At 40.4% G+C, this 22,418-nt stretch overlaps 1 protein-coding gene and 1 non-coding gene across 9 annotated transcripts in view; one reads left to right on the plus strand and one right to left on the minus strand.

The window, feature by feature from the left end:
- Positions 1–10,168: 10,168 nt before the first annotated feature.
- Positions 10,169–22,418, minus strand: part of RAPGEF2 (Rap guanine nucleotide exchange factor 2) — a 164,551-nt gene continuing 152,301 nt past the window's right edge. For 4 of the 8 annotated variants that reach the window (XM_023755330.1, XM_023755336.1, XM_023755326.1 and 1 more), the window contains 6 exons: positions 20,268–20,420; positions 18,956–19,078; positions 17,533–17,758; positions 16,410–16,969; positions 13,156–13,461; positions 10,169–12,251 (listed from right to left, as the gene is read on the minus strand). In XM_023755330.1, coding sequence (XP_023611098.1) covers positions 12,226–12,251; positions 13,156–13,461; positions 16,410–16,969; positions 17,533–17,758; positions 18,956–19,078; positions 20,268–20,420 — 1,394 coding nt within the window. In that variant the 3' untranslated portion in view covers positions 10,169–12,225. Of the gene's footprint in view, positions 12,252–13,155; positions 13,462–16,409; positions 16,970–17,532; positions 17,759–18,955; positions 19,079–20,267; positions 20,421–22,418 lie in introns of those variants that run through there. The other 4 variants (XM_023755338.1, XM_023755342.1, XM_023755345.1 and 1 more) reach the window with 4 other exon arrangements.
- On the plus strand, positions 19,260–19,376 carry LOC111826555. The gene has a single exon (XR_002829905.1). It is a non-coding gene; the product is annotated as a small nucleolar RNA SNORA40 (small nucleolar RNA).

Genomic DNA, 22,418 nt, shown 5'->3' on the forward strand with positions numbered 1-22,418 from the left:
GAGACAGAGAGAGAGAAACATCAATGTGAGACACATCGATTGGTTGCTGCCTGCATGAGCCCCAACCGGGGGCCAGAGATTGAGCCTGCAACCCAGCTATGTACCCTTGACCAGAATTGAACCCACGGCCCTTCAGTATGCAGGTCGACACTCTAACCACCGAGCAAAAACGGCCAGGGCCAGGGTGAGCTTTTTGACTGAATTTACCATTTGACGGATGGTCTGCTATTTCTAATCGGAAGCTGTGACAGTCTGGGCTCTGGGCAAATGGGATTTGGTGCATACATTCTAGTCTGGCCTGGATCATTCCAGAGCTGTGTTGGGTCAAGAATCAAAGGATCTGCCCAGCTGGAGTGGCTCAGTGGTTGAGCATCAACCCATGCACCAGGAGGTCGCTGGTTCCATTCCTGGTCAGGCACATGCCTGGGTTTCGGGGTTGTCCCCCAGTAGGGGGTGGGCAGGAGGCAGCAAATCAATGCTTCTCTTTCATCAATGTTTCTATCTCTCTCCCATTACCTTCCTCTCTGTAAAGTCAATAAAAACATGTTAAAAATAAAAAAGAATCAAAGGCTCCATGATCATGAGGGCCCAGGATGCCTCCTCAAACTGCTTCATGTCACCAGGCTTAGGGCCTCATTCAACTCTTGCCACAGTTTTAGATGCATTTGGTGAACTCCAATTTGCTGGTTCTGAAGCTGGCTGTATTTTTGGACTTTAATACTCTTATTGCTCTTGGAAGCCTCTTTAGTCACTCCCCTTGTTTTCTGCTCCTAATTTGGACTTAGCCTTGTCTCTCTGTTCTAAGCCTCTCATCCCAGGTTATAGCCTCATGATTATCTCTTATCTCCAATAGAAAATAACTGCTATGATGACTTAGTGTTCTTAATTTCTATGAGAAATGATTGTTGTAGGAGTCTTGTGGAGGTCCCAGCTCTATTACAAATTATGGGCAGGTCAGTCCACATTTTGAAATACAGTTTTTTAATTGGATGGGGTAGAATTTGAGGTTCCCACTTGAACTTCATTGACATTGGAGGGCAGGAACTACTCATCACTGTTAGGTAGAATGGGAGTTCCTGCTCGATGGTCAGCCACCACTGCTACCTCCTGGGCTGGGAGGGGCAGAGGGGCCTTGTTACAACTTCCCTCATGGCCTCCACTGACATCATGGGGAAGGATTGGTGTCCTCACTGCTGAGCAGGTGTGGAAAGCTACATGGTCTCCAATGATACTGCTTGGGAGAAATGAAGTCCCAGCTCCCTCCTTGGCTTTCTCTAGCCCAGTGGAGGTTGTTAACATAAAAAACATTCAAATCGGTAAAGAATTTTTGTGAGTTTATTTGAGCCAAACTGTCGACAAATGCTGGAAAGCAAAACCTCAAGGAATTGAGATAATGCTCTGGAGAAATGGCAGGTTACATCTGTAATTTATACATTGCAATCAAAGGAAGAGACATAGGTGGGTTACATGAAATCCATTGGTGATAGATTAGAGAGGCGGGAGAAAGCAAAGCCAGGAAACCCCTGGGATTGGATAGAAAGTAAAATGATACACACATACTTAGGTGGGTGCAGGAACAATTAATATGATAATGAAGGAATTTGTGGTCGCTGTCCTGGCACATCATTAGGTTGTGCCCCAAGGTGTCCTGAAAAAGGGAAGTTACAAGTTACCCAGACATTTCAAGGATATGTTATCATAGATGCAAAAAGACAGGTAGGCTCAGTTCAGGTAAAGGTTGACCTTGTCAGGCCTAGGAGGTAACTACCCACCATAACTGCTTTTAGTTAAAATTTAATTTCAGACCATCCTTTGGGGTTACTTTAGTTCTCTGAGTTTGCAAGGGTCCCACGCAGGCCTTCCCTGAGCTTGTCAGGTCAGCATGTGGCCCCTTTTGTCCACAAGGTTTTTGAGGGGAAGTTGGTGTCACCACTGTTAGAGCCTAGGAACCTAGGCTTCCCAATTCAGCTTTTGCTGGCATGGGTAGACGGGGCTACACCGTTTTCTGGGATGTTTCACTAGAGCAGAGCAGTTATTGTCTAACAGTTTTCTGTGTTGCTAGCTGCCTATTTCTTGGTTCTTGGCTAGAGAGCAGGTTTGTTTTGCTTGGTCTACATTCACTGGCATTTCTGGGTTGTCAGCTTTTTTAGCTCCACCTCTGGGATTTGTGAGGCAAAAACAAAACAAACAAAAACCCCAGGGAACATATCACCTGTAGTCCTGAGGTCCCTAACCAGCCTGCCTTCTCTCTACCTTTTAAAGTCGTCTTATATTTGTTTTTCATATACTGTCAGGGGTTATAGTTGTACTTAGAAGGAAGACATACATTTTTTAGATGAAGCTGCAGTAAGCTACTGTAAACACTAGAGGTCTCCTCTAATAGATATTTTTTACTTTTCTTTTTAACTGAAGAAAGTCTAATTTTCAGCATTCTCAAACATAATTCTGAAGGATTAAATTGCCTTATTAATTTATTTTCAATTCCTAAATATCCAAATTTTCTTAAATTGTATCTTTTTAAAAAGCAGCTTTACCTAATTATTTTCTCAAGATTATGCTATTCAATGGGAGAGGCTGTAGGCCTGACTACACTGTGGTATTATTATTATCTCCTCATGGATCAGTTTATTTTTGACATGTTATATTCATTAAACTGCGTAGGAAACACATCACTGCCTTCAGAAACATTACAATGTGAAACATTACAAAGTAAAACAAAATAAGGTTTCAGAACTTTGAAATTAGTTTTATCCGTGTAGCTTTCATCAGAAAGCTTTCATTAAAAATTTTAATTGTTTCCGAAACTTGAAGAAAAGCAGTTTACAATAGAAATCTTTCCCATTTTAACCAATCTTGGTAGCTGGAGTAGGACAGTAGACACTAGAACGTTTGAATTTTTGTTAACCAAATGTCAACAAAAATTAGTTAAATAGTGCATCTGGAAAAATAAAGAGAATTCTTGGGGCTATTCTAGTTGATTGCCAGCTCCCACTGGCAGTGCTGCCTGCTCATAACCTCTCACCCACATTCTTTCATCTTCTTCCAGAATAGAGTGATCAATCTTCCCAAATGTCACCACAGAAATTCAAATTGGAACCCTTGGTGCCTTTGGAAATGTAGATCACCTTTTCAGCTCAAGTTTAGGTGAAGGTCATAAACTGCTCCTCTAACTCTGATCTCTGGAAACCTTTGGCCGTCTCATAACTTAAAACCAGGTTTGTTTTGTTTTGTTTTGTTTTTTTACATTGAGGTAGAGGCATTCCCATGACCTCTAATTGGACCAACAGGATTTTACTATTAAATCACTTCTGTATTTAGAAATCAAAAATTACCATAACAAAACAGGGATGCTATTTTATACCAAGTTTCCCTAAACTTTTGACCTGGGTGCATTTGTGAGTGAAGACGGTGAGAAAAAAAATACAACTAACTTTCTTCCAGCAGAAAACTTTTTAGTTGTCTATTATTCAGAATTAGTGGTCCTGACAGCTTAAAAAAAAAAAAGGTCAAAAATCTGCATAATGAAAGACATCCCCTGCTGTGAACGCTGAAAGTGATGTATATGAAATAAAGGCAAATGTACTTGCTGCAGGACCCCAGGCATCCTTTCTATAGAATACAACCTGAATGGCGCCTGTGGAGTTTTCCAGTGCCTTCTCCTACTTCTACCAACACTGGCTGCTGCCTCTACTCAGTATACTCATCCATAGAAACCAACACCCGCCGTATATACTTCATAAAGATTCTTGAGGAACAAGTGATAAGATATATGGGCAGAATATTGAAAGTCCAAACTTGTATTTGTTATCTTTGTGAACAAAATTTAGTCATTTTCTTCTGTAAGCTTTTTTCTTTTCCCAAGAGTGAAGAGACATTACTGAAGCTTCACAGTAGGTTAGAGTTTGTTGGCAGCCATGGGGGAAGGGTTTTGGAAAAAATAGAACAACGTATAAAAAAAAAAACCAACCAGAGTAGTCTAAAATAATTCAGAGCATTGAGAAAAACAGACAAATAGCCTGACCAGTGTGCTCAATGGTTGAGCATAGACCCATGAACCAAAAGGTCACTGTTTTGATTCCCAGACAGGGCACATGTCTGGGTTGTGGGCTTGATCCCCACTAGGGGGCATGCAGGAAGCAGCCGATTGATGTTTCTCTCTCATCAATGTTTCTATCTCTCTATCCCTCTTTCTTCCTCTCTCTCTAAAATCAATGAAAACATATGTTTAAAAAAGAAAAAAAGACAAATAGTGTTTGTGTAGACAGAGTAAGAGGAGGGCTTGAAGAAATAGACAAGATTCAGATCTTGAGCATGGTACCAGACCAAAGAGGTCCGTTTGCCTGCATGCATGAAAACCCAATCAAATGCGAACAGGAGTTTGTAGCCAAGAAAGTAGAGGTTTATTAATTGAGAAAATGGTGTCAAGCCTGAAGTCATTAGGTGAGCTAATGCTCAAAGACCTGGCTTCCCAATTGCGTCCCGGTGATGGGTTGGTTATGTGGGGGAAATATTATTCCCGATGGCTAAAGGAGTTGGGATACGGGCTCACTGATTGTTTGGGGCCAGGGGACGGAGTAGTTGACCATTGTATCAGGTTCTGATGTCAGCCAGGCATTGTTCTGTCTGGTTTCATGAGGGTGTGGTCTGTAGGATTCTTCAGCTTTATTGGGTCTGGGGCTGAAGTCAAGATGTTACCTTTAGCTTGACTGAAACTCTGTTTCTGTGGTCAACAGATCTGAGGCTTTCCTTTTATTTTATTTTATTTATTAAATATGTTTTCATTGAATTTTTTAGAGAGACAGGAATGGAGAGGGATAGATAGAAACATCAATGAGAGAACATTGATCGGCTGCCTCCTGCATGCCCCCTCCTGGGGATGGAGCCCACAATCTGGGCATGTGCCCTGATTAGGAATTCATCTGGTGACTTCCTGGTTCATGTGTCAATACTCAACCACTGAGCCACATTGGAGAGGCCAGCTCCATTTCTTTAACATGACCCTTTCTCCTTTCAGTCTTCTTGACTCATACTGGCCTTGTCCAGTCTACTGGCACCATGACTCACTTGCCTCCTTTCTTTCCTTCACCTTTGAAGCCCTTAGGACAAGCATGTCAAACTCAAAGGCTAACCCCTTAGGAAAAGCATGTCAAACTCAAAGGCTAACACAGGCCAAATAAATGAGGCATGCGGCCCGTGGGCCACAAGTTTGACATGCTTGCCTAAGACATCCGATTCTAGCCAGCATCAAACTTTCTTTAAAAAAAAAAAAGCCTTAGATCTGTTGATCAAGGGAACAGAATTTTGGTCAAATTAACGATAACATCTTGACTTCAGTTGTGTTTCAGCCGCAGGCCCATGAAACAGAAGGACCCTACAGACCACACTCTCATGAAACTAGATAGAATGATGCCATGGCTGACATCAGTGTTATAGCGTAGGAAATCCATGAACAAGTGGAGTAGAGAAGGCGATGGTGAGAAGAAGGAACTATTTTATGGTAGAAATAAATTAATAAAATATTCAAAGGAGAGGAAAAAAACTCCACAATTGTTAATAGATATTATTGATTTCTATCCTAATTTGTCCCCCAAACACAATTAAAATGTGGTTTGAAAATCACTTAAAGCTCATGGAAGCTTGGAACCTTCAAGTTTTACACGCACCAAATGCCTCCGTGTGGCTGTCACCACGGGTGGAGTCTTCCTGTCTGGGTGGACCAAGCTTGATTTACAGACACAGTCAAGCCTTCCCAGCATTTAGAGGCTGGAGGGCAGTGGCATTCCACAGTCATGAGAGAATTAGTTCCTCAAAGAATCAGCTGCTCTAACGTGACCTCCGACTGGGAGTCCTTGATCAATGTAAAGAGGGAAAAGGTCCAGCTTCCGGTAGAGCCGCAAGGAAGGAAGGGGAGTCTCACTTAGAGTTACTGGTCAGATTAAATCAAAAGTTCAAGGCGGATACTGTGTAAGGCTGATAAATTCTGGGTCCCTTTCTGGGTCTAGAGAAGAAGAAAAAAAATTTAAGCATTTATTAATATTTGTCTCTTAATAGAGATATTTATGTAAATCCATGGATAATTTGCTTCCTCCTGAACAAAGGAAATTTCAAGTGAAGTGAGCTTGTTGAACTTATGCCACTATTCCAATAAAGACCCTCTCATTTGGGCAGCACTCTGAGGATCTCATACTCTATGGGAGTAAAAGAAAACATTTCAATTTCTTAGGTACAATCATACTTGACTGATGTTAAAAGACACTTGAAATCAAAGAGGTAAACCACTCGAGCACAAACCAGATAAACTCTGGAATCAGCTATCATGCACAAAATTATGTACTTCAATCTTCAAAAATTATGGACTTATTGTTAAATAAGCTTATCTGGTAACTACCAAAATCGGAGAAAAGAGACAATCTTTTGCTGTTATTATAAGTATTCAATACCTGGGACACATTAACTATTATTAATGGGAAAAATCTCAATGCCATTCCTACAATTCCAAAGGAGTGGGGTTTTTCTGTTTCCCAAGGGCTCTGCTCTAATCACATGTCAGCATTTTAATTTTGAAAAAAAAAATGTTTGCCATATACTCAAATCCGAATAACCATAGTTATTCTTTTAGCAAAAAAAAAAAAAGTGAATATAATAGAGTTCTTTTTATTTTTTTCTATTAGATGCCAGGAAATATAACAAAAAGTCATTTCTTTTATTGGTTTTTCTCTGATTATAGTGATAATTATATTGTCAATAAAGATAATGAAGACTCACCAGTACTGGGCACAGTTATAGATGTCCCTCAACAAATGCATGTTGGCTGATTTTGACTGTCCAATTTATCTGTGTAATTTGGGCCCTCTAGGATACTTGATAAGCTACTCATTTATTTAAACCTTTATAATATTCCAGGCACTGTTCCAGGTGCTGAGAACAGAGTGGTTATCAAGAGAGAATACACAAAGAACAGAAATGGCTCTCCATCCTGGTTTCAAGAAGAATAAGAAGAGTTCACAGCGAGTTGTTCTGAGACTGGAAATTCATTCAAGTACAATAACGACATCTCATTTGGTTGCTCCCTAAGAAATAGGTGTCTGTTCCACTAGGATTTGAACACTACTCCTACTTTTGATCAATCATTTTCTTGACTTCACAGACCTCCTCTTGTTCATAACTTCTGCATACTCATGACTTCTACATACTGACTTCGCTGAGTACAGCTTCTGCTCTTTGCATTTGCACAGAAAATCCCCAGAGGATGTGATAAGTTCAAGTTGGTTGAACTTCTCCTACTACTTACAGTGCTCATTCTAGGACCCTCTTAGAGATTGCTGGCAAGCTCACATTGGCTACTCTTGGGCCAGACATCTCCTTTGATCCAGCTGTAACCACAGCTGCTGGATAAGATATTATCATCTTAGAATCACTCAGTTAAGTTTTCCCTCCAGCCTGAGAAATGAGACACTCTGCCAAAAGGATACTGTAATTTGAAGTTATCTCGGTTCACTTGAGGGTAATCTGTAAATATCCAGCATCTAGAAAAGTGCTTATTCATAGTAAGTGCACAATATGAACAAAATTAGTTCATTAAACTACATATGGAAGTATTAGACATATTTTCATCATAATGCTACACTTGACACTGTCTTAAGCCTAAATCAACTTTGTAGTTTTATTTGAAATGTTCCAACCTACATAAATTTGAACTCGAAATATTCTGATATACTAGTACTTCTCTGCTGTTGAATACCCTGGACTAAATCCATTTCATTATTATCTCTCCTCTATAAAATTGGTGGTTTGATTCTAAATTTACTTCTGATATTATCTTCCATGCCTAGGTGATTTTCTCCATAATGAAAATTGTTATGACCTTATTGGTTGCCCATGAAATAAAGCCTTTTCTAAGATTCTTTAACCTTGCATGCAATGTTTTGATCACCTCTATAAATTTTCCTGTTATGTAGCCATGGCATTGTAAAAACTAACTGGGTGATAAGTATAATTTCAAACATAGGCAGACATTTTACTGTGCTTGCCTTGTATGTGGCTAAAATGTGAATGTTGCAAGAAGTGCACTGACATATTATTTTTCAGTTCCACTGAATGTTTGCTCTCGCTCTAAACTGGGTAAATTCTCATTCACTTTACGGTCCTTCTTAAAAGTGTCATGTCGCCTCTGTTGCACTCTGCCTTACTCATTTCCATTAAATTATTGCCCTTTTCCAACCTCTGCTTGTTGACATTCTTAGTGAATATTCACAAAATCATTTGCCTCTCTAATCCACAACTTGACCCTTCAGCGGCTTTACTTCCTTTATTCTTTGAATAAACTTTTTTTAAAGTATATTTTTATTAATTTCAGAGAGGGAGGGAGAAGATAGAAACATCGATGATGAGAATCATTGATTGGCTGCCTCCTGTATGCCCCACACTGGGGATAGAGCCCACAACCTGGGCATGTGGCCCGCCCAACTGGGAATCCAACTGTGACCTCCTGGTTCACAGGTTGATACCCAGCCAGGCCTGAGTAAGAACAGTATCATGGACTCAAGGACTCAGAGAGCTGCCTATTTTTCTTTGGCACATATGAAAGTGTAATAATGCACTGAGAAATACACTAGCATACAGACTTACCATGTGTTAATATACACATTCTCAGCAGCTTGCATCATCCAAGAACATTCTGAAAGATATCAGTGAACTGGAGACGAACTATATTAAAGCATAGATGAACATAAACTCTATACATCTTTATAGAGAGAAAAGGATCACAGTTGAAGTATTTGAAGGCCTTTAAACTGTATATATGAAAACAGACATGGTTTGGTTGGCCTTCTTGCTTAGGGAGGAAGCATCAGATGTTTGCCAACACTTTCTACAACATTCCAAAAAAACTTGGCAAAGTTCTGCTATTAACATGACATAGATTAAACTCTGTCACTGCTATTGATTACATCTGATGAGCACATATTTCTTGAAACCCTGAAACAAAGACAAGTCCTTTGCTACTTAAAGGTAATCTAAAACCTCAAAGGGGAATAGTAGTAACCGTGCCAATTTGTCATTTTCCTGTTTTCTGCACAGAATACAAAAAGTGATGGCAAAGAGGTTATTGTTCAAAACATTAGATTCTTAATATTTTTCCAAACAGACTTGAGAAAATTAAGTGTTTTGAACAGCAGAAACTTAAATAGGGCATTGCATTAAAAAGAGCATAGGTTCTTGTTTTGTTAGGCGTGTTCCTGGGTAATGGCTTTTAAATGGAAATGATGATAGAGGAGAGCACACAGCACACATATACACACAGTACCTTCTTTTATAAAAAGGTATGGTTGACGCTACTGGTTTTAATCCTCTCGTTGTCTTGATGGCCAGATTTTCAAAATTTATTCACTAAGTCAGCTAGCACAAATGCCTCAGAAAGATTTTTAAGTTTGGCCAGTGGCCACATTAGTATCAGGAGTCAACTCCTGACTCCTTTTAAGACTTCCACCCATTTTCTCCTGTTTGGTGCCTGTGCTCCCATGTTTCACTCCGACCTCTGAGGCTTCCCAGTGAATGTTGGATAGTCCTTTCATTTAGGTCTGCTCGAGGCTAAAAAATGGGTCCTTGATTTCAAAGTGTTATTCCAATAGGTTGCTGCTTAACGGACTTTTACTTTTTAAAATATAGGTGCCCCTCTGATAGACTGAAATAATATTCATACTTACCACCCCTGAGAACTCATAGACGGAACAATATTTTATGTACCCATCAGAAGTCCCAAATCATTAGCTAAATTGTAGTATCGGTGGTCATGATCTTGAACTCCTGTTTAAGTTCTCTGAGGTCCTCTTTCTCTGAATGTATACTGGGGGTCAAAATATTAGGTCCCACAGCTATTTTTATTGGAAAAGGTTGAGAAGAGACAAATGCTCTGTAGATATATAGTGATACCATCTGCATTTTTCACAGAATCTCAAGAAAAACTGTCAATTCTAAACATGGCTTAATCTGTGTTAACATTGATGATATTAATTTCTTTTCTAAGAGAATAGGCTATTGGACAGTTTGGGGCTACACAGGCCAGGTCTTCTCAGCTTCCCAAGGATTCGCCCCTACTGTGAGACCCAAGGGCTTTCTTGCACTTTGACAATAAAAAGCATGCACGATTCATTAAGAATATAGACAAGGCTTTATGTTATATTTATTTATTTTCCAGCTTATACAAACTGGATGTAGAAGCATAAACATAGTACATTTCTACCATCTTCAACAAAAATATAACCAATATGTACAATTATTGTATTAAAAATACAAAAGGGATACAGACTCCACCAATGTCTTTCTAAAAGACATACAGGTACAAGTAGTATCAAAAGTATGAGGAAATCACCAGTTAATTGTACATTCTGCACGTGACATCACAGAGCGAACTGAGATTAGCAGTCCTATGTTCTACGCTTACTTAATGCTTAGGTAACATTTGTGCAACTTGTGGTAGAGTTAGATTTCTGTCTTTCTATATGCACATGAGGTCCATAGCCTATATAATAAAACTGGCAAAGAATGCATATTACATGTAAAATTACAAATGCTTAATTGACAATGTAATATATAAGCAAGTAGACAAATGCCATGAGACAAGAGAATTATTAAATAAAGCACTGACATTGTTTGATACAGTGAAAAAACACTGCATTTTGACTCTTTTTAAAATTTGAAGCTATTTACGTTTCTCTACTGATCAATATGATCAGCTGAATTTAATGGAAAAAAAATCCAAGACCAGCAGTTCCTCACATTTGAGTACTACTCGGATTGGCAGCCTTCACTTTTCCGGAGTCTGTGCAAAAACAACACAAAAATAGAGTGGAGGGGTCATTTCAGTCATTATAGGGTTAATAGCAGCTGTGAGCAGGTGGTTGCTACACTTAGGCCTTCTCTATCCATGGTGCGTCCATTAAGCCACTTCCAGGTTAGTCTTCGGTGACCAACCCCCCTGGCGAAGGCTGGCATATCCCACCAGGTTTGGGATCTTTTGATCTTTGATCACGGTCAAGGCTTGTTTATTCCCTAATGCCAATTCAGTAAAGGGAGGCTGTCTTGAAAGAGCAGTACGAACAGCTGGCATTAGCTCCAACATCCCAAGCTGCTTTCACTGCAATGCTATCCAGTTATAAACGTTTCTCTTGAAAAACAAACAAACAAAAAAATCCCTAAAACTAAATAAACAAAAATCAAAGAAACATAACTTAAAAAAAAAGGGGGGGGGGTTGCCATCCATGTCAATGGAGCAGGACACACCCTCAAATGACACTGTCCTGCACTCCATAAGGCTCAGACACAGGACGCAAGAGTCCTATTTCCCTCCCCTGGCCATGTGCAAACAGTATGACGGGAGACCCCCACCCACTGGGGAAGGAGTGGAGGGGTGTCTTGGTATCTGAGTGATTGGCTAACAGTTTATACGTCTCCAGGATAGGGCACTTCACGGGGGAGGCCTGAAGGACACGGGAAGACAGGGTCCCGTGCCAGGTCTTCCCTTCTTCTTGCTGTGGCCACACCCTGTCTGGCATATTTGGTTTTTTTTTTCTTTCTTTTTTTAGAAACCCAGGCTGGCAACCCTACTTAAAGGTTCAAAATAATACTGTAATTATTAAGTGGATATAACATTGACTCTCTGAACACAATCTTTAAACTCATTAAAAAAAAAAAAAAGAGGAGGACATTGTAAACAAGTGGACAAGCACTGTCCTCAAAGGATTTCATTGTTTTTCTTTGTCTTCCTTGGTGGGTTAAAGGCCCCGAGAAGTTCGATGGCTAGCTTTTCTCATTATCCCAACGAGACCAAGTGCTAGGACTGGATTGAAATCTTAAAGGAAGATTTAAAAACAACCCTTCCAGGCATTGAGAAGTGCAGCCGGGGTGCCTCATCTTGTGGTGATGATCTTGGAATGTGGAATGATACTGTGTGACGTGGCAGGCAGCAACAGTGGGGACTTGAAGATTGCTGCGCTGTGCATTTCAAGCAACAAAGTCTGAAAAGTGCCAGGGCAATTTCTTCACAGTATTTCACATGCAAAGGGGAAAGGAAGAAGGGGAGAAGAAGCCCCATGCTGCTTTTAAGGCAGGGAAGGAGGCAAACTGGTCCACCATCCTCAGAATGTGAGTTCCCGGGCCCCGATGCTGGGGGCGTCTTCTTGTGCTCTCCTTGCGGTGGCTCACTCTGGATCCAGAAAAGCCTGTGCCTCAAACAGCAGATACTTGTTCATCTTCTGCAAACACAACCAGGAAAGAAAGAGAAAGTGATGAGCAAGTAAGTCCTTCTGGTGCTGAGAGGGTATGTTTGCTGATGTGCTAAATAAAAATACCTTAGCGCTTCTTTTTAGTATACCTCACTTAAAATCCTTGCCTTTTCCTCTAGGTGATGATTATGAATAATAAACACTTTAAAATAAAGTATATGTGATGCCTATTTAAATATATATACACAGTATAGACAACGAGTCTATTTAATAATGAGTTCATTGACACAAGTTTTAAAACAGCATGTGGCTTTTTAGATAATACACAGCTACATAAAAAAAGTCTAGAAGGATATATAACAAAATGTTAACAGTGGTTACCTGCAAGTGACAGGATTCTAAGTAATTTTCATTGATCCTGTTTTGCTTTTTTCTGTGATTATTTGTATACCAAAACAGGTTAGGATCAAAACTTAAAAAAAGAAAGGAGATCGGGTGCAAGATCTCCCTCCTCCTTCTCAATATAGCTTGAGGTAGGATTGTAGAAGAGAGTCATAGAGAATTATATATCTCAGACTGTCATTTGGAGCTCATTAAAAGTCCAAGTATAATCTTTCCAATCTTTCCACAGAACACTGAGAATTAGGAGAAAAACCCAGCCATGTACACACTTTATTCAATTGACCACTTCTGCAATCTTTGGTATTTCTTGAGCCTTTTAGAAAACACACACACACACACACACACGCACACACACACACACACAGGAGTCAAAAGCTGAACCCTAAGTTTGGAACTCTTCACTATAAAATGCGCAGGATATGGCTGAAGACACAAGTGATCACAGTGTTAAGAAAACACAAACGCCTTGGCAAGCTTACAGGCAACATAAGCGAACACGTCTAACGTTACGGTTTTAAGAATGAGTATGTACCGTCCTCCTCGGCAGAAAACCCTTGAGACTGATAGGGGGCGAGGCGCGGGTCGCACTCATTGGGTTTATGCCACTGGGGCTTGTTCACCGGCCGGCCAGCCCCGGGATGCGCGTGTGGCTGCTGGGCGGGCGAGGGCCCCGCTGCCTCGGAGGGGCGGGCGACCATCCGAGATCTCTGAAGCGCCACGTTGTAGTCTGGAGGTTTCCTGGTCGGATGGGAATGCCCGTCTGGGAAGTCAGTGATGGGGATCCCGATGTAGCCCGGAGGAGTGGGCGGGGGCTCTCGATACCGGCCCTCCTTGCGCGCTGCAGTGAAGACAAGGCACCAGCCATTAAAAAGTGCTGTCGAAGAATATTTCATGCACCAATGCCCATAAAAACCGATAAAATAATTATTAAGAGCACACACAGTATAATGACAAATGTGATTTTGTGTGATGTGAGGTAGATCTAGAGGTGGGGGACACGGTAGGCAGGGGAATGGATGTTGACGAAACCAAATATTCACAATGGTTATCTCTGTGTGGCCAAATAACGGGTGAGAGAAGCTACTAGGCGGGTTCAGTACCTTTAGCTTTAAATGAACTACTTCAACACTTGTCTAAACTATAAAATAGTAATAAGATTACCACCTAATATTTGGGTTTACTGTAGAGATGAAGCAAAGAGAGAACATAAAAGGTACCCAGTACTATGCCTGCAACATGCTGCTGTCCCATGCCTGGTCAAGTTCCTTCCTCTCTCCCTGCCCCAGGGACAAGGCAGGCAAACTCTCCCTGCTGGGCATTTTCCTCATCAGCCAGAGGACCAAGGCCACATTACTTCAGGTCCTGGTTCCACCGTGAACCACAGTGAATTGAAATACTTTTCTAACTAGAGTCCCATCATGCTTACTGTACACTCATCCAGCTGGTCAGTAGTGGCAGCCAGGAGCTACGGGCACTTAGGAGCATCTCTCAAAGCAAAACCCAGGGGCGCTTGGCAGCTACGCCATCTACCTGTTGAACCAGGGCCACTGCTCTCGACAGCTGTCAGATCAGCTTCTTCGACTTAGAAAAGCTAATGATCAATTAAAAAAAAAAAGTTCTTTGCTTAAAAAAAAAAATTGGAAAAGTGGAACCAAAAATGATGCAAATTTAAAAACTCTAAAACTATGTGTAAGGTATGTATTTCTCTTAAAACCCTGTTATTAATGTTCATAACCTAGAACAGGGGTGGGCAAACTTTTTGACTCGAGGGCCACAATGGGTTCTTAAACTGGACCGGAGGGCCAGAACAAAAGCATGGATGGAGTGTTTGTGTGAACTAATATAAATTCAAAGTAAACATCATTACATAAAAGGGTACGGTCTTTTTTTTTTTTTAGTTTTATTTCATTTCAAACGGGCCGGGATCCGGCCCACGGGCCCGTAGTTTTGCCCACGGCTGACCTAGAACAGAAATCTGTAAAGGCTTAACTGGTTTGGCTCAGTGATAGAGCGTTCAGCCTGCAGACTGAAAGGTCCCAGGTTCGATTCCAGTCAAGGGCATGTACCTTGGTTGTGGGCAACATCCCCAGTAGGGGGTTTGCAGGAGGCAGCTGATCGATGTTTCTCTCTCATCGATGTTCTAACTCTCTATCCCTCTCCCTTCCTCTCTGTAAAAAAATCAATAAAATACATTTAAAAAAAAGAAATCTGTAAAGGCAAGTAAAATCAAAGTTTTATTTTCCCATTTAAAAATTTTATTTTTATTGACTTCAAAGAGGACAGAAAAGGCAGAGAGAGATGGACGCATCACTGATGAGAGAGAATCATTGATCGGCTGCCTCTTGCATGCCCCTCACTGGGGATCCAGCCAGCACCCTGGCCATGTGCCCTAACTGAGAATCCAACTGTGGCCCCTAGTTCATAGGTCAATGCTCAACCACTGAGCAACACCAGCCAGGCAAAGTTTTATTTTCTTGAACTTTCTAGACTCAACTATTAGGAACTAAAACATCATTTTTCTTTCCTTTGCATCAATAAGTCTGAGTATTAGCTTATTAAAAGAAAGTGCTTTAAAATCTGCAACCTAAGAATAGGTATTAATAGTTATCTCCTTATTCATCTGGAAAGCATATTAAGTTTGACATCTACCCATGACTATTTACATGATAAATAATTACAATTTCCCAACTAATAAAAATGTCTGTAATGATTACACTCCAGAATTTCTCACTCTATATTTTTTTTTAAAAAAAATATGTTTTTATTGATTTCAGAGAGAGAGAAGGAGAGGGAGATAGAAAAATCGATGACAGAGAAACATCAATAGACTGTCTCCTGCACACGCCCCCTTCCCCAGGCGATGGAGCCCGCAACCCAGTCATGTGCCCTGACCAGGAATCGAACTAGCAACCTACTGGTGCATGGGTCAATGCACAACCACTAAGCAACAATGGCCGGGCTCTCATTCTATATTCTATGATGTGTTTTTACCCTTCAATTCTATAGACATTAAATATGCCCCAGAAAATTCACCCAGATACAACATTACAATAGAAATAGCAATAGCAAAACAGCAGCATCTTCCATGCACTTATCAATTACTCTCTGGGAGCTGTTCTAAGTGCTTCTCAGAGAATTCCTTTAACCCTCACACCAACTGTATTAGTAGAAATCACTAAACTCATTTTACAGATGAGGAAACAGACATAGTCCAGTGCGTCCCCCAATGCCACAAAGCTAGAAAAGGAGCAAAATAGTGATTCCAACCCCAATCCGCCTGGCTCCTAAGCTCTTCCTCATTACATTATCTCTTAGCACCCTCTCCTTGGTTCCATAATGCACAGGGAGAATTTGCTGAGCACAGAAACAATTTGTCTGCATAACAAAATCAATAGAAGATTTTTCAATATGCAAAGTATAAAGTTCTAATTACAATTCAAGGGAACGAAATAGAATAATAAAATATTCAAAAGCTTCAATTAAATAAAAATTCTTCCTCTACAGAGAATGGCCACCCTTCCTGATAATTTTCAGATAAAAAGATCAATATGAGACCAGAATATAACCATATGACAACCTACAGATTTTGATGGCCAAGAAGGACTGAATGTACACTGTGCTAGAAAATATAGATATGTACCCGACCGCAGGACCTACGCTCTTAACCACTATCCATTTCAAGCCCTATACAGCAATGAGGAAAAGAACCACAAACACGATTTTACTTTTGAAATAAGTTAGATTAAAGCCACGATCCAGACAGGACGAGCTCCCCAGTAAGCTTACCAATAAGTCCCTTTGCAGTAGTTGGTGTCACAGCTATGTGGGCAGGCATGGGGACGGGCTTGGTCTCCTCTGTGGTCACAGGTGGCATGCTGCTGCTCTCAGCTTCAAGGGAGACATCTTTGCCACCCCTCCGCTTTATTGTGCCTGTGTCCCCTTCCGAGTCTTCTCCCCAGTAGCCCGTGGAAGAGGCCCAGCTTGCCCGGGATTGGGCTTGTTCAAGGCTCTCTCTGCTTTGATTTTGCCTGTTATACTTTGTGCTATGATCAGAAAACATCATTTGGTCCATATGGCTGCTTGAGGCCCAGACACTTGCAGGATCCCCTGAATAATCGAAGTGAGTGTGCCCGAATGGAAGTGTTTCCCAGCTTCGCTGGTGCTGGATGGTCTGGATATTATCATGGGAACCACTTGAGCACGAGGTCCAGCTCCCACGGCCACTGTCGGCTGCATCCAGCGAAGCGCGATCCCCCTGGTCTTGGGAAAGCTCCTCTGTGCTTGGAGAAGAAATTACTGTTGCTGTAGCATATAAGCCCCGACTCTCAGACATGGGTGCGTAGGACCTAAGTGGTCAAAAGACACGAAAAAGCAAAAGCAAGACTGTTAACTGATAATCTATGATAAGACCAAAATACTTTTTCCTAGAAAGGGGCTTTCTTCCATCCCAGGGAAAAGATGATGAAAGCACCACTCAATTGCTATGCACTATAATGGGGCCATTTCTGCCATGCCCAATCTTCTCACCTTGTCATCACCATAAAATAAATATAGCGGGAAAGAACAAGTACTTGCTTATAATAAAGGACCATATTTCTTAAAAGGCTCAATATAATCTGATTATTTCAAGAAGCAAGCTCATACGAAAGAACTGAGATACAGCGGAAAGTCACCCTCTGCCTTGAGCACAGAACCACTATGTTCCAATGAGAATAAAGCTAACTCTGAAAAGCACAACAAAAACAGCAGGGTACTTACTAATCCAGATACTGTGAAAATTAGTAACTGGGCTGGGAGAAAAGTTCTTAGGCATTATGCAAAATAAATGGACATACACATCTAGAGAAAGGATTTGTTTTTAAAAGATGAAAGACAGGATGTAAAAGGACACTAAAGAAAAGGCGTCTACCCTAAGCTGTATTGATCGGGCTCGATCATGGTCCTCCTCTCCATCCTGCCCACGCCCAGGTTTGTTTCCACGATGCTGACAGAATGCCTCTGGCGCCTCTCCTCATGCAGCGAGACGGGCACCGAGTCAAAGGAGGAATTGCTGACAATACTGGATCGTGAAGAAATTTCACTGTGACCAGAATCTGAAAAATTATCCACAGTACCACTGGGAGCCAGAGTATAGCCTGCATGGGAAATACAACCACATTAATTAGACGCTGTAGGTTTATAACACAGAACCGAAGTCTTCCAAAGAGAAGCAAAAACCAAATGCAGGCCAAAGCTATCGCCACTGGAGTGGGGAAAAATGCATTTTACTTGAAGAACAGGTGACTGAGACAAAGTAAATTGATACTCAAATGAAGCCTGACTTGCTTACTGAAAGTTTAGAGAGGAAAAAAGAAAATACTGCTATATGAGCCAGGAAATAATGCAGAAATCATGGTGCTAGTCGACTATTCTTAGCTCCCTTAACTACAAATTCAACTATTGTTAGTCTATATAAAAAACCATGAAGAATAACCATGATCAGATTTTAAAGTATATTTTTTGCAATCTGCAAAGTAGTAATCTTGTTTCCAATTTTTAGAACTTTATGGCATAGAATAATTCAACAGGAAATATTTATAATTTTAAATAAGAAAAAGCAATAAAACCTGAAAAAAATCTTTGGATTTCTGTCATTTGGCTTTTTAAGATTAACAATATATTGGACAAATCGCATAAAAGCCAGTAGTTTTAGAAGACGTAATGTACAAATCTCCATTTTCTCCCTAGACCATCACTTTAAAATGTCTAAACAGATGTCTGTCTTTTTGACCTGAAGAACCCTTAACTTCCCTTTGTTGCTAAAAATAATTTTGAAAGTCACAAAAAACATCTTGATATTTTTAATGAAAAACAAACAAACCCAAATCCTCTTTCTCAGTACTCATTTCTTTTACAACATCACTAAGGATCTCATATTACTTAAAATATTGACTTTACATGATTATATGTATGCAACGCAATTTTTCAATGCCACTTACCTGATAAAAAAGTTAAATCTAGGACACCTCAATGTTGCTCATTTATTCTCTAAATAGTACTTCCCCATCCTTTGAGTAACTTGTTAATTCCTGATTTATTTTTTAAAGGTTGCACAGGTCTTGACAAGATTTAACGTGTTCATCTAGGAAATGTCTTTTTATAAACCACACTAAAGTTCTGACAGACAAGGTTTAAAACCTTCCCTAAACAGTCTGCTAAAAAAAAAAAAAAAAAAAAAAATCTCTAGAAAATAATCACTCAGATGAAGCGCTTGACATTTAGAGGAATGCTCCCATTCTCCTTTACTGAGATGATTCCTCTTTCCCACCCGTCTTTGGTTCTATAAACCCCACCTATCCCATAGGTCCATGGTGCATTGTTATTCTTGTTACTGTTCTCACTTCCAAGAGAAGAGGAGGAACTGGTTAAGTCCAACTGCCCGGAGCCAAAAGATCTCAGCTGATTGCCACTGCCACCTGACAACGGGATGAGAAAAGAATTCAGATAGCTCCCTTTAACAAGAACAGTAGAGGCTGGTGCCCACACAAAATGCACAGATGTCTGAAATATCTATCAAGAGGTATTTGTCAATTCAGGGAAATCTCACAATTTATTAATCTTTTTGGTCTCCTTCTAGGGAAAACTCTCTTAGCCATTTACGACTAGTTTATACCCATTCAATTAAAGGGTAGACAGTTGCTAAAAATAAAGCCTCTTTTGCAACCCAGAATTCATTGTTCAGTATGAGTTTTGATACATATGAGAAGGAAAAAAAAAAAAGGGCAGAGAAAGTAACCTGGGGGGTTTTGTGGCAGATCTATTACAATTACAGACAGTCCTCGGGTTACGGGTTACGTTGGACTCGACCTACGTTTCGTGGTTAAGTCGCCATCTCCCAGTTACAGTATTTATTAAAAAAAAAAGTTCTGTCATTTCGACGTATGTACATATGTGCTTTATGTTTTTTATTATTTATTTACCACAAGTAAAGTTCAGGAATTGTTATCTTTCTTTTAAATGTTTTTTACTGTTTCACTTCATTACTGCTATGTATGTGCTTCATGTGAGTGACGTAGGTGCTTATGTAGGTGGGTTCCGACTTACGGCGAAAATCGAGGTATGTCACGCCGTAGGAACGGATCTCCGACGTAACCCGAGGACCTACTGTATTCTAATATAAGAAAAGCATCAACTTAAGAAGAGATTGACTGCCTAAAAACTAACCTTTTTAAAAATAAAAAGAGGTAGCAACAAAGAAGGTAATCAAGACCCGTGTTAATACAATGAAAAAATAAATCAGGAAGTATTAGTTTTTCTTATGTTTTTAAAGCTTTCTACTCTGTAATTGTTATACAATCATATTTAAGTTAGAACAACTTTTAGCACAAAAAAATTATTTCCACACTTACAATCAATAAAAAACTTAAACTTATTTTTCGAAGGCTTTATGTAGTTATAAGTTTAACGCTACTTACTATAAGATTAAACATACCAAAAATTCTTCCAAATTTGTAAACTGAGAAGAAAAAACCCATTGGTTGTTATATATTAGATCATTTTAGATGACTCTACAATGTAAAAATGATCTAATATATAACTCTGAAATTTATTATAGCTGAAATGTATAGATTGCTATAAAGGGAAATAATAAGTAATTTAATCTACCTTTCCTTGGAGAACTTTGTGGAGAAGTGGGAGGAGAAGAAAGCTGTGAAGATGCATTTGATATCGTATCTTCTGCTTGTTTCTTGTGTCGTTCCAGACTTCCTTCTTCAGACAAAGAAAGGATTTTCTTTAAAGCTTGTGGAGAGTTTATGCCTTTAAGGGAAAAAAATAAACGAACAAATATGTATTTTCAAGACTGAAAAGAAATAACATTAATAACTATAAAACGTTTTTTGTGTTAAGATTTAATATTACATTTAGATTCAAGCTGTTTACAATTTCAATGGTCTTTGTACTCTTCACAGTATAGACTATAAGCTTATAGAAGACATAGATATCCCTAGGTTGGTTTCTGATTGACAGCTGCCAGAGTCTAAAGATGAACTGTTTTTGGGTCTAAATCTTAATGTAATCACCATCTTTATTCAACAATATGTTAGACAACAATAAATAAAAAGAATATTTAATACTAAGAAGTCAGGTGTGAGTTGGAAACAGGTATTTTGATGTTATTGGATATGTTAGAGCTCAGGTGAAGTGGAATGATGGGAGAAAAGTCAACAGTCAAGAGCTAAAAGGAAGCAATAAGAAAGCAAATAAAAGAGCACTAAGGAATTCCATTCAGCTAATATTTGCTCAAATAAATAGATGAAAGAGAATGGAGAAAACGACCCAAGAAAGTAGGTAAAAGACCATGGAGGGAGGTTGACAGACAGAAGGGAATGATCCAGTGCCAAGTGTGAGCAAGTAAAATGAGGGTTGGGGGAAAAAAAGGGTAATATATGCCAATATAAGGTGATTTAAAGAAAGGAAAGAATTTAGAAATAGAGTCACATTAAAATGTTTTACGAAGTAAATATTATGAGGCTGCCGGGAGCCAGTCCATCCTTGCTGCTTGACACAGTCGCTGCAGGAAAGAAACATCTGCACAGCATATGTTTCAAGGGACCTGGCATATATGGCATATTGTTCTTAATATGTTTGCTCTCTTTAGCGCCATGTGTTTTAACCAAGGTCACCTCTCCGAGAAAGGTTGTTTCCCCAGGTGGGGATTTTTCCCTGAGGTTAGGGAGGGGATACAACCCCTTGATTAAGTGCCAGGCGGGTAGTTAAGCTACATAATCTTTACTCCCTGGAATGGAGATAAGAAACGCCCTAACCTTTGTAATAGAAATTGACAGGATTAAAATCGGCTGGTATAAATATGGATGTAACAAGACAATAAACATCAGCTCCTCATCAGTTCCTCATCAGCTCCTCATCAGCTCCTCATCAGATCCTAACCAGAACCTAGCCAGAGAACATGGCAAAAGATCCTGGACAGAACCTGCCTATAGAACTTCACTGGAGAACCTAGAGAGAACATGGCAAAAGATCCTGGACAGAACCTGGCTATAGAACTTCACTGGAGAACCTAGACAGAACATGGCAAAAGAACCTGGATAGAACCTGGCTAAAGAACCTGGTGACTGAACCTGGCAGGAGAACCTGGAGAACCTGGCTGGAGAACCTAGTGAGAGAACATGGCACCAGAACTTGGTTGGAGTTCCTAATCAGAACTTCGCTGGAGATCCTGGAGGGAGAACCTCGCTATGCTGATGAACTGAACCCAGTTTCCATGTCATTCCTTCTTTGCCGACTCCGTCCACACCTTTGGGGACCCCCCTGCTTGGCCCCGGAGCTTGGCTGGTTAGTCAAAGACGGGTAAGATTCCTCAGGGAGGAACAACCTAAGACAGGCACAGTCACAGAGGGGCCAGTAGGAGAGAACTTGGGGTTCAACAGAGGTGGGGCACAGATCCTCACCCCCCCAATGGTGCAGGGGCTTGAACACTCGCCCCTTCTGAGGAAGGTCTCCTTCCCCCATGGCTGCTTCTCGCTTCCCATGTCCAGCCCAGATAGGGACCCAGATAATGAATAGAGACTTGGCCCAGCTCAGATCCGGAACAGAAAGAGACTTGGTCCAGCTGAGATCAGTACCTAGATAAGAGACCTGGCTGACAGCAGCTTCCCTTTCACTGCAACAGGACTTGTTTCCCATTTCTACCTTGGACCACAGGGAAAGGGGCAGCTGAAAGAAAGGGCTGGAGCAGGATGCTGCCTTCTTCCCTTTCTTCTTCCTCTTTTTTCTGAACGCTTCCATGCCTTGTAG

The sequence above is a fragment of the Myotis lucifugus genome, unplaced genomic scaffold, assembly GCF_000147115.1.
Source record: "Myotis lucifugus unplaced genomic scaffold, Myoluc2.0 scaffold_1, whole genome shotgun sequence".
Taxonomy (NCBI): domain Eukaryota; kingdom Metazoa; phylum Chordata; class Mammalia; order Chiroptera; family Vespertilionidae; genus Myotis; species Myotis lucifugus.